Genomic DNA, 13,432 nt, shown 5'->3' on the forward strand with positions numbered 1-13,432 from the left:
AGGTCTTTAATCCATTTTGAGTTTATTTTTGTGTATGGTGTTAGGGAGTGTTCTAATTTCATTCTTTTACATGTAGCTGTCCAGTGTTCCCAGCACCACTTACTGAAGAGGCTATCTTTTCTCCATTGTATATTCTTGCCTCCTTTATCAAAACTAAGGTGACCATAGGTGCGTGGGTTTATCTCTGGGCTTTCTATCCTGTTCCATTGATCTATACTTCTGTTTTTGTGCCAGTACCATACTGTCTTGATTACTGTGGCTTTGTAGTATAGTCTGAAGACAGGGAGCCTGATTCCTCCAGCTCCGTTTTTCTTTCTCAAGATTGCTCTGGCTATTCGGGGTCTTTGGTGTTTCCATACAAATTGTGAAATTTTTTGTTCTAGTTCTGTGAAAAATGCCATTGGTAGTTTGATAGGGATTGCATTGAATCTGTAGATTGCTTTGGGTAGTATAGTCATTTTCACAATGTCGATTCTTCCAATCCAAGAACATGGTATATCTCTCCATCTGTTTGTATCATCTTTAATTTCTTTCATCAGTGTCTTATAGTTTTCTGCATAGAGGTCTTTTGTCTCCTTAGGTAGGTTTATTCCTAGGTATTTTATTCTTTTTGTTGCAATGGTAAATGGGAGTGTTTCCTTAATTTCTCTTTCAGATTTTTCATCATTGGTGTATAGGAATGCAAGAGATTTCTGTGCATTAATTTTGTATCCTGCTACTTTGCTTAGTGCTTCCTTGATGAACACAGAGAGTTGCACAGAATATCAGTGTCACACAAGGACATTCTGTGACTGTTACAAAGTAAGACAAAACAAGACCACTCTGTAAGCATGTGAACACTAAAACATGAACACTGTCCAAGCCACAAAAATGACCAAACTCCCCCTGTGCTGGTGGATATGAGTGACTGCTACTTCTTTGCCAATCACAGCTTTGACCTCAGTCTAGTTTTCCCTCCTTCTAGATGAAATATATTAAGATAGCGAACCAAAATTATCCTCACTTTGTGACATTTTTGAATCCAGAGCAAAGACCCAATCCTTACCAAAATCACCTCATACAAGCCCAAGTCTTTTAATAAGTCCTTTTGAGCACTTTCCTACTAAGATACCTCACTATTCCCCCCATGATGTGTGTAACTCCCTTGTTACAATGAGTAATAAACGCAACTTATTCAACAAGAGGTGTGCTCCTAATGGGTTTTGGCTGGAGGGCACTGACGGTTGGAATAGTCAAGTTATTTGGTACAAGGATCTCTCTTTCCATCTTTAACCTGAAGAGGCTGTATCAAGTTTTGTTCTCCCAAAATAGATAGTAGATGATTCTCTTACAAAAGACAAATGTTAACTTTTGCATAATCAAGAAACCAAAAACATGATTTTCTTATAAATTAGTTCCCTCCATGATTTTCTTAGCCTATTTCATTACTGAGTAGAAAAAATTCATAGCAACCACTTTTCCAAGAGCCTCTTTTATGTCCTGGCTTCTCAGGCTGTAGATGAAGGGGTTCAGCATGGGAGTCACCACAGAGAACATCGCAGCAGCTGCTATGTCTATCTCAGCTGAGTGGGAGGATAAAGGGTTGAAATACAGAAATATGATGGTGCCATAGAAGAGGAAAACCATAGCCAGGTGGGAGCCACAGGTGGAGAAGGCTTTCCATCTTCCCTTTGTGGATTGGATTCTGAGGACAGCACAGGTGATAAGGATACATGATACCAGGATGCAAACAAATGGGGTGCTCATTATTGGCCGTGCTTCAATTAGAATCATCACCTCACTGAGGTGTGTATCAGAGCAGGAGAGTTTCAGGAGGGTGGTCACATCACAGAAGAACTGGGGGATGGCATTGTCTGCACAGAATGAGAGTCAAGCCATCAGCAGGGTATGCAACAGCATATCCAGGTTGGCAATGACCCACGATCCAGTGACCAGCAGGGCACAGAGCTGGTGGGTCATGTTTGCTGAGTAGTGTAAGGGGTGGCATACAGCAACAAAGTGGTCATAGGCCATCACAGCCAAGAGGAAATTGTCCATGTCCATGAACATGAAAACAAAATACATCTGCGTGAGACACCTAGAGAAGGGGATGGTCTGCTTCCTGAGTATGTGGTTGGCCAGCATCTTGGGGACAGTGGTGGAGGAGAAGCAGATGTCCACGAAGGACAGGTTGCAGAGGAAGAAGGACACGGGGATGTGCAAGCGGGAGTCCGTGCTGATGGCCAAGAGGATGAGCAGGTTTCCCAGGACCGTGGCCAGGTACCTACTCAGGAAGAGCACGAAGAGGAGCTGCTGCTGCTGGGGCTGCCTGGAGAGCCCCAGGAGGAGGAACTCAGAGTTACTTGACTGGTTTGTCTCTCCCATGGGGCTGGACTCAGATGCAGAGAAGAGAAGCAGAGGTCAGAAACCTAGAAGCAAAGGGTTTGGGTGCAATAACCCAAGCTCCAGCCATGGTCATGTTAATAAAACCTACATTAGAGTTGCTCAGTCAGAATCTGCCCCTACTCCCTACACCCTCAACTTCCGACCTCCAGTCCTAGATGATGCTGGTCCCACTGGACTAATTTTTTAAATTATATGAAATATAACATAAAAACAACACACAGGCACATACACAGCCCTTCCCTGACATTATGTGCATCTTTGTTAACATTCTCAGGCTTTTGCCCACTTAGTAGATCATAGAGAGAAGAGAAACAGCTCATTGGTACTGGGTTTATCACAAGCAACAGATGAGGGATTCAGGACTTTTACTACTACTCCCTGGATCTGGAAGATTTAACAAAGGAGGTTCTTCAGAGAACTTCACCGGGGACTTCCCTAGTGGCACAGTGGTTAAGAATCCACCTGCCAATGCAGGGGACATGGGTTCGAGCCTTGGTCCGGGAAGATCCCACATGCCTTAGAGCAGCTAAGCCCATGCACCACAACTACTGAGCCTGCGCTCTAGAGCCCGCGAGCCACAACTACTGAGCCCGCGCTCTAGAGCCCGTGAGCCACAACTACTGAGCCCGCGTGCCACAACTACTGAAGCCCGCGTGCCTAGAGCCCGCGCTCCGCAACAAGGGAAGCCACTGCAATGATAAGCCTGTGCACCACAATGAAGAGTAGCCCCGGGGCTTCCCTGGTGGCACAGTGGTTGAGAATCTTCCTGCTAATGCAGGGGACACGGGTTCGAGCCCTGGTCTGGGAGGATCCCACATGCCGCGGAGCAACTAGGCCCATGAGCCACAGCTGCTGAGCCTGCGCATCTGGAGCCTGTGCTCCGCAACAAGAGAGGCCACGATAGTGAGAGGCCCGCGCACCGCGATGAAGAGTGGCTCCCGCTTGCCGCAACTGGAGGAAGCCCTCACGCAGAAACGAATACCCAACACAGCCAAAAATAAATAAATAAATAATAATTAAAAGGTGCTAATAATTTAAAAAAAAAGAGAGAGTAGCCCCTGCTCGCCGCAACTAGAGAAAGCCCGCGCGCAAAAAAGAAGACCCAACGCAGCCATAAATAAATAAATAAATAAATAAATAAATAAATAAATAAATAAATAAAAAAAATTCACCCATTAGTAAAGAAATATTGACATCCCCACTGTTACAATCTTACCTGGGAGAAGTTCGTGCTGTTGCTATCAAGTGTTCTTCACCTTTGAGGAACTGGCCAGTGCTCCTCTTTATTATAAGGTTTGGAACGTCTTGGAAATCTAGGTAGGTCCTGAGCAAATGAGGAGTGGAGATTCATGGCCTTAGCTCTCTGTGCAGGATGTTTGGGGGTATCAGAGATGGGTACTTACAGTAGCCTCCATGGCCACTGGGACCAGATTCCCTGAGAGCCTTATTAGAGACAAGCAGAAAGTAATTGTCCCACCTATTTCCTGGTCCCCATGAGCCCAACCATGATGAATGACAAAGCGTATGATCTAACTCCTGGGTCAGAACTTGGAGATAAAGCAATCTGGGTGGAGTGAAGTCCCAGAGAAAACTCCCTGAGATTTCCAAATTCATCACCTTGCTGATCTGGGCTTATGTTTATGTATTTGAAAGTTCAGTTATTAAAAGATTTTTCTTCTCATTTTCTTAGCTCAGAAACTGGGGTTATTTCAGTGTTATCTGAGTCAATCTCTTTTTCTCTAATATCTATCCGGTCATTTACTGATTAGAGCTAGCGATGTATTTGCAGACAGGGATGCTGGGGTGGGGTGGGGGTGGCAGTACAGAGTTGTGCTTAATCCTGTAAAGCATCTGATGTAAAGGATTAGCCTCGCGGGAGAGATGTATCAGAGAGCACAGCATACCAGGATTGAGAAACTCCAGGCTACTAGAGTAGACTTCTTTGGAGATGTCTTCCCAGCTCACAATGGATCACCCTTTTCTGAGGATGGTCCCCAATCCACAGAGTCACAGGGGTGTGGGCTCCAGCAGCCCAATTTATAGTCCACCACCTCTGCCCAGTGAGGATTCACGATTGGATTTGGGAACCTGGCACTGAGGCTGCGGACCTGCAGGTCATTCTCAGTATGACTTGGCCTGGATGTGGAAACCCAGAAGATTGCAACTCTCTCCTGACTGCCCCATAGATGGAGAAGCAAAAGTCTATGCAGAAAGGCCAAAAATGCACACACACACAGAGAAACAATGATAGATGGAAGGAGTACTAGTGGTGGCCCAGTTCAGGGTTCAAGTCCTTTTCTGATGATTGGTTACATTGTGGTTCTTAGACGAAAATAATAAAACTGAAGTCATGCTGATTAAGCAGAAAAGGATTTCTTGAAAATGGTAGCTTATACTTCAAAACTACGGAGCAACTGGAGAAGCAGGCTCAGGAGGTCACTCAGTGCTATAATGGCCCAAATCATACCACAGCACAGGTTTGATTAGCATGTTCCTGCTGCCTCCAAGCATAAATCTTACAGTTCATGGCTCTGACACAGCTAGCCACTGGACATAGGGTGCCACCAGTAGCACTGTTACCTGGGGATCCATTTTGCTGCAATGGCTGCCACTGCTAGAAAAATTTCCTCCTTGTCTCCCTTTCTTTGTGTCAAAGGCTGAGTCAGGATATCTAACGGGTAGGCACATGCCCACAGCTTAGCTGCTACAGGGGCTGTGAGATAATTTATTCAGGGTTTCCTGTGATACAGGAAGAAGTAGGCTTTTCTTCCCAATAAGAATGATGAGGTAGGGTATTACCTGAGCTTTGGAAGGGGTCACAGAAGTTGGGAAGCCAATAAAAAAGATAAATGCCCACTAGAATCCACCCCTCCAGTTGTATAACATTAACACACATCCCTCTTACCAACTTACCCTTCAGTAGAATAGCAATTCTCTGGTCTAACATAATACAACTATCCTTCTCACAACAGGGGAACAACTCAAATCCCATCAGTTACTGTATCCAGGTCCCAAACCAAGATCTTCCTTGATCCAATCATGATCCCATCCTGACATTCTATAACTTCGGAATCAAACCTGAAAGCTAACCAATAACTACATATCCTATGTATATGTAAAACAGAGGGAGGAAGGGAGAGAAAAGAAGAAAGCTAGCTAGCTAAACTACATAAATATATACATAACAAAGGAAGGAGGAAAATATGACTGATGATGTAATCTTCATTTCCACAGGTAGTCATGAACAATTAATTGATATTAATAATGTTCCTTAACTACAATCTAATTCATGTTCCCTTTATCTTTAGCCAGCATCTCAGCTACTCAAGGTTTTAAAAATCTGAATAGTGACTTTAATTCTCATGTCTGAGAGATCTGACATCCTTATGATCTTGCCCATATAAGATTGTCCTAGTCTTTCATTAACTGCCATCACTGGACATGGCAATTCCAGAATCCTCTCAAGGAGATCTTTTCATCCATTATCCTCTCTGCTACCACGGTGTAGCAGAAAAACTATTTTCTACTGATAGTCAAAGTTATAACAATATTAGAATCTCCTTTTGGTCAGTTTATCCAAGTAGCAAAAGGAGCCCAAATTGGCCAGCAAGAAGTCTCTTCAGAGCCCAGTGTTGCTGGGATAAAAAGCAAAATTTTGCAAGTAGATCATTAGGTATTACAAAAAGAGGTGCCCACTTTTACCTCTTGTTTCCTTGCCCCATAAATTCCTGGTTGGGAGAAAGTTCAGCATATTGTCCACTGGTACGAAACTTATACTGTATCCTGTAAAACAGCACCCTAACATTATAGGGTAACCTCAAAAATTGAGGTACCAAAATTGAGTCTTTAAAAGACCATTTCTCTGTTCCATAAGGTCAACTGCTTCTGGTGATGGTGTAAAAGTAAATGCTTGGACTTTCCTGGTGGTCCAGCAGTTAAGACTACATGCTCTCAATGCAGGGGCCCCAGGTTTGACCCCTGGTCAGGGAACTAGATACCACATGCTGCAACTAAAGATCCAGCACACCCCAACTAAAGATCCCGCACACGGCAATGAAGACCCTGCCTGCCACAATTAAGACCCCGCACAGCCAAATAAATAAAATAAATATTTTTTTAAATTTCCCCCCAAAGTCCTTTAAAAAAAAGAAAGTAAATGCCAAAGAATCCCATGGACACTAGCCTTATCCCTTGTATTAGTTATCTATTGTCAAGTAACAAGTTACACCAAAAGTTTGCAACTTAAAACAGTAAACATTTATCTCACACATTTCCTATGGGTCAGGAATCTGGTAATGGTTTAGCTGAATGGTTCTGGGTCAGGGCTTCTCATGAGACTGCAGTTAAGTTATCTGCAGGGGCTCAGTCATCTGAAAGTTTGACCATGGGTGGAGGATGAGTGTCCAAGATGGCTCCTTCACATTGCTATTGGCAGGAAGCCTCAGTTCCTCTCATGGACTTCTCCATAAAGCTAACTTGATAGGTCCTTGCAACAGAGTAGCTGGCCTCCCCCTGAGCAAGTGATTCAAGACAGCAAGATACAAGCCACAATATCTTTTATGAGGGAGCTCCAGAAGTTAAACAGCAACATTTCCACAACATCCTATAGCTCACACAGTGCTACGGATTGAATGTGTCCCCACAAAATTCATATGTTGAAATCCCAACCCCCAGGGTGATGGTATTAGGAGTTGAAGCCTTTGGGAAGTGATTAGGTCATGAGGGGAGAGCCCTCACCAACAGGATTAGTACCCTTATAAAAGAGGCCTGAGAAAGCTCCCTTGTCCCTTCCACCATGTGAGATGGAACCGCTATCTATGAACCAGGAAGTGGGCTCTCAACAGACACCAAATGTGCCAGCATCTTGATTTTGGACTTTCCAGCCTCCAGAACTGTGAAAAATAAATTTCTGTTATGTATAAACTACCTAGTCCATGGTTTTGGCTGTATTGGGTCTTCGTTGCTGTGCAGGGATTTTCTCTAGTTGCGGTGAGTGGGGGCTACTCTTCATTGCGGTGCGCGGGCTTCTCATTGTTGTGGCTTCTCTTGTTGCAGAGCATGGGCTCTAGGCGCACAGGCTTCAGTAGTTGTGGCATGTGGGCTCAGTAGTTGTGTCTTGCGGGCCCTAGAGCTCAGGCTCAGTAGTTGTGGCACATGGGCTTAGTTGCTCCGCGGCATGTGGGATCTTCCCAGGCCAGGGCTCGAACCCGTGTCCCTTGAATTGGCAGGCAGATTCTTAACCACTGTGACACCAGGGAAGCCCCCAGTCCATGGTATTTTGTTACAGAAGCCCGAATGGATTAAGACACAAAGTCAGCCCAATTCAGGGTGTGAAGGGATTACACAAGACTAGGATCGCTGGGGACCATCTTGACAACTGGCTACCACATTCTTTTTATTATAAAGTGAGTTATTTGGTTAGAAACGATGTTGGTGGGATGCCAAGTTGATGAATAGATCCATTCATCCTTAACACACATCCCATTAGTCTTTCAGCCTCAGGTTGTGTACATTTTCAACCTCAGGTTGTGTTCCTTGTGTACATTGGTTGGTTTTCCTTTCCTGAATGCTTCTGCACATTCCCAGATACTCATGCTCACCATAGGTTTTCTACCTATATCATCTTGATTAAGTAGTAAGTGATGCCTGGGATGTCATAAATATCCCGAGTCTGACTCACAAGACTCAAATCTTAACATCTCCTTTAGGTCTGCAGAACCAATTACATACATCAACATTGCCTCCTAGACTAGAAATCTTGGGAAGTTTAAAACAACGATTCTCAAACATTAACGTGCACAGAAATCACCTGGAATGTTGTTAAAGTGAAGATTCTGACGCAGGAAGTCTGGAATGGAGCCTGAGATTACGCATTTCTAACAATCAGCCAGGCAATGATGCCTGGTCCTCGGATCACAGAGTAGTGGCAAAGGCTCAGCACTGGAGTAAAAGGAGCCCTTAATCTAAGAAGGGTACACCGGTTTTTGCGATACTGGCTTCCCAGCCAACCTCGCTTTTTGAAAGGATATCCGGATTGGAAGTCAGACCTTGACTTCCGACAGTCCCAGCCTGTGGAAGCAAGAGACAGGAATCTTGAACACCTCGTTACCCATCCTAACCGGGAAGGGCAGACAGAAGGGGCAGAGACCAAAAGGACCGGGACCAGGTGAAGTGTGGAAGGCTGATGGGACCCGCCAGTTGCCCAGGTTTGGCGGGCACCAACCCCTGAGTTTCTCTTTATACCATTTCGGGGTAAAGAGTCAGAGCCACTTACTGCAACGCAGAACACCCGCTCCTTACTGGAGCTCCCAGCCCGCGATACTTCCGGTGAAAGACGCAGTTGCACTTTCCCAAAGAGACTGCGCAGAGCTGAGGCCCCGCCCCCTTCTTTCTAATTGGGCAGGAGCACGTGGGGTGCGGGTGGGGGGCGCTGGTCCGTTATTATTGGATAATTAAAGAAAGGTCTGCAAGGGGCGGGGCAAGGAGAGCCATACAACGCAGCCTCTGATTGGTCCCGGTCGAGGGCGTGTGCAGCGCTTCGGGAAAGGTCCGCCGAGTCTGTGCCTCCCGCGCTGCGCCTGAGCGTGAGGGGCCAGAATAGGGAAGTCCTCTTAACGTGCGAAAGACTCCTGACACTGAGTGGATGGGAATAGAGGTGCAAAGCTCCAGGGGTCCCCAAAAGCTTAATATTCAAGATAAATCATATTTCAATGCAGTGAGTTTAAAAGCAATATTAGTGCAAGAAATCTTTGAACAAAATATCAAAATTTTAAAGACAAGATCAGTAAGTTGGAAGTTAATTTAATAGTATTTAAGAGCTTCGGTTGATTGAGAGAAGTTGTCCAAAATGGTAGTTCTTTCTGTTGAGACCGAGTTGGGCAAAGAAGTAGATTTTTAAAATATTACTGATGTTTGATTCCACTAAAACTAGTGTCAAATATACACACCAGCCAGACATTAGTTAAAGCGGTGAAACCGATTTTATTCAGTAATTACAGTAGTTCCCCCATTTATCCTTGGTGGGGGTAGGGTCCAAGACTCTCAGTGGCTGCCTGAAACTATGGATCTACTGAGCCCTATGTATACTGTTTTTTCATACACATACATACCTATGATAAAGTTTAATTTATTAATTAGGCATAATAAGAGATTAACGATAATAATAATAAAATAGAACAATTATAACAATATACTGTAATAAATGTTATCTGATATGGTTCTCTCTCAGAATAACTTATTGTACAAGTGTAATGCCCGTCCATCTTAACTAAGCACTCATTACACACTGTGACATATTTTTTATAAATGGCATATTCTTTTCTAGTATGTATGTATATAAACTTATTTATTCATTTTTTTTTTGGCTGCGTTGGGTCTTTGTTAGTGGGCGCAGGCTTCCTCTAGTTGCAACGAGTGGGGGCTGCTCTTCATTGCGGTTGTGGGGGCTTCTCACTGTGGTGGCTTCTCTTGTTGCAGAGCAAGGGCTCTAGGCGCGTGGGCTTCAGTAGTTGCGGCACGTGGGCTCAGTAGTTGTGGCTTGCGGGCTCTAGAGTGCAAGCTCAGTAGCTGTGGTGCACAGGCTGCACAGCATGTGGGATCTTCCCGGACCAGGGCTCGAACCCTAGTCCCCTGTATTGGCAGGCGGATTCTTAACCACGGAGCCACCAGGGAAGTTCCGTGGCTGTAACTTCTGCAATTTGGGGTGCAACAGCAAAGCTAGTGGGAGGCCCGAGCACCGCGGCGAGGAGTGGCCCCCACTCGCGGCAGCTGGAGATGGCCTGCGCTCAGCGGCCAAGACCCAACGCAGCCAGAAATGGAAGTGAATGAATGAATGGATTTATTAAAAATAAAATAAAATACATTAAAACATGCACATAGGATTCAATATGGCTTGAAAGGTGGCAGAGAGCTGAGACAAGCCCATCAACCCCTTCAGGAAACTTTCTCGTCTTCTTCTCCCCATATTGATTCAGTCATATAATCATTTACTCAGGCAAATAATAATTGTTGAGCAACCACTACATCCCAGGTACTGTTGAAAAAACTGGGTCCCTGCAGTCATAGAGATACAGCCTAGTCGGGGTAGGGGGCATGAGGAAAAAAAACAAAAAACAAAATAATTCCTTCAGGGTATTGATTTCTGCTATTTACTCATTCTTCATGAAACATTATGCACTTCACGTGAACCAGACCCAGCGCCCAACACTGAGTGTACAAACGTGAATAATGACCCATTTCTTATGGCAAGGATGGAAGACCCAAGAATGAATGCAAACAACTGCAGGAGAAGATTGTACAGGAAAAGGCAAGCAATTCTATTGGGATAACATTTAATTTCCAAGGGCTGCCATAACAAAGTAGCACAAACTAGGGGCTTCCCTGGTGGCGCTGTGGTTAAGAATCTGCCTGCCAAAAAAAAAAAAAAAAAAAAAAAAGAATCTGCCTGCCAGTGCAGGGGACATGGGTTCGAGGCCGGGTCCAGGAAGATCCTACAGGCCGGGGAGCAACTAAGCCCATGTGCCACAACTACTGAGCCTGCACTCTGGAGCCTGCAAGCCACAACTACTGAAGACTGCACGCCTAGAGCCCGTGCTCCACAACAAAGAGAAGCCACCGCAAGGAGAAGCCTGTTCACCACAACAAAGAGTAGTCCCCGCTCGCTGCAACTAGAGAAAGCCCGCGTACGGCAACGAAGACCCAACGCAGCCAGAAATAAATAAATATGCCCGCGTACCGCAACGAAGACCCAACGCAGCCAGAAATAAATAAATAAATAAATAAAAATTTTAAAATGCTACAAAGTACCACAAACTAGATGGCTATAAACAACAGAAATTTATCTCACGGTTTGGGAGGCTAGAAGTCCAAAATCAAGGTGTTGGCAGGGTTGATTCCTTCTGGAGGTTCTGAGGGAGAACCTTTTCTACCTTCTGTGGCTGCAGCAACACCTGGGATCATTTAAGGTTGCTTAGTGCCAGCAATCCAGGTGATGCTTGTAAATGCATGCATCACTCCAATCTCTTGTGTTTACAAGAACTTCACAACCACTGGGACCATATTCCCTGAGAGGCTCATTAGAGAAAAGGATAATTGTCTTGCCTACTTCTTGGTCCCTTTGTACCAAACAATGATGATAAAGAATATTGTTTAAGGTTTAGATGTAACTCTTGGGTCAAAACTTGAAGATATTACAAATGAAGCCAGCGCTATGGAGATAAATCCCAGACAAAATTCCCTGGGACCTCAAACCTGGGACCTGGCTGATCTGGGCCTGTGCACATAGATGGGTAAATTCAGTTATTAAATCCTAGTTCTCCTCACTTCCTTTGTTCACACCTGGGGCTATTCCTGAGTTTCCTGTGTAATTCTTGCTTTCTTATGTCTGGTTATATCCAGAGAAGATTAGTGATGCCTAATCGTGTCCATTGGGCAGAGGGGAATATTGAAAACCCATTACAGAGCTGAGCTTAATTCATGATCACACCTGGGTTAAAGGACAACCTGATTCTAAGGGAAGTTGTCTCCAGGAGAACCCAGCATACTGTGATTTACAAACTCCAAGTCCCAAGGCAGATACCTTTTGGGATGTCTGTCCAGCTTACATTGTTTACCTTTTTTCTGAATGGAACCCCTAATTCACATAGTAGTGACCGTGGGGCCCCAGCAACCATATTTATACCACATCCCTCTCTTCATCATAGCTGGTTAGACCAGGGTATTTGGAACTAGGCTGAGGGAAAGCCAGTCCATATCACTATGTGGCTTGGCTGGAAAGTGTAAATCCAGCCCTCTTCTGCCTGCCCATTGCTATCCTATGGACTGAGGAGCAGAGAAGTGCTGAAGGAACAAACATAGAGAGAGGAGAAGATATTAGTTGGAGAAAACCCTCATGGTTTTCTAATTCTGAGTTTGAGTCTTTACCTGATGACTGGCTACATTCCAAAATGTTTCACTCAGGGTTCTTAGTCATAAATAATAAAAACCGATATGGCTAATTTGAGCAGAAAATTTTAAAAATTAAAAAAATCTTTTTTAAAAATATTGAGTCCATCAAAGGATGAATGGATAAGTAAATTGTAGCTGGGTGGAGGAATATATTGGGAGTTTGGGATTGACATGTACACACTACTATATTTAAAATAGGTAACCAACAAGGACCTACGGTATAGCATAGGGAACTCGGCTAAATATTCTCTAAAAACCTAAATGGGAAAAGAATTTGAAAAGAATGGATACGGGCTTCCCTGGTGGCACAGTGGTTAAGAATCCGCCTGCCAATGCAGGGCACACGGGTTCGAGCCCTGCTCCGGGAAGATCCCACATGCCGCGGAGCAACTAAGCCCGTGCGCCACAACTACTGAGCCTGCGCTCTAGAGCCCACGAGCCACAACTACTGAAGCCCGCGCACCGAGAGCCCGTGCTCTGCAACAAGAGAAGCCACTGCAATGAGAAGCCCGCGCACCGCAACGAAGAGTAGCCCCCACTCGCTGCAACTAGAGAAACGCCCACGCGCAGCAACAAAGACTCAACTCAGCCAAAAATAAATAAATAAATTTAAAAAAAAAAAAAAAAAAAAAAAAAAAAAAAAGAAAAGAATGGATACTTGTATGGGTATAATGGAATCATTTTTCTGTACACCTGCAACTAACACATCATTGTTGATCAACTACACTCCAATATAAAATTAAAAATTTTTAAATTGTATAAATAAATAAATAAATTTTATTTATACAATGGGATATTATTCAGCCATAAAAAGGAATGAAGTCATGATACATATTACAACCTGTATGAATCTCAAAATCATTATGCTAAGTAAAAGAAGACAGACACAAAAGGTCACATACTGTATGATAGGACATCTGGGTGGAGGGGCCCAAGAGTCAGATGTTTTGGACCTGTGACTCAGGCAAGGGTCCAGCTTCACATGGTTCAGAAGTCATCAGTACATAAGTTTATCTGAGGCCATGGGAGTGAATGTGATTGTCCACGGAAAGGGAGTAACATGAGAAGGAAAAAAAATCCAAGAATAAAACCCATGAGGATA

The 13,432-nt window shown here is 44.3% G+C and overlaps 1 protein-coding gene across 1 annotated transcript; it reads right to left on the reverse strand.

The window, feature by feature from the left end:
* Positions 1 to 592: 592 nt before the first annotated feature.
* On the reverse strand, positions 593 to 2,364 carry LOC103003019 (olfactory receptor 1F1-like). The gene is given in 2 exon segments (XM_028166395.2): positions 593 to 633; positions 1,443 to 2,364. Coding segments are annotated over 2 exon segments (963 nt in total).
* Positions 2,365 to 13,432: the final 11,068 nt, after the last annotated feature.

Source organism: Balaenoptera acutorostrata, chromosome 15 (genome assembly GCF_949987535.1).
Source record: "Balaenoptera acutorostrata chromosome 15, mBalAcu1.1, whole genome shotgun sequence".
Taxonomy (NCBI): domain Eukaryota; kingdom Metazoa; phylum Chordata; class Mammalia; order Artiodactyla; family Balaenopteridae; genus Balaenoptera; species Balaenoptera acutorostrata.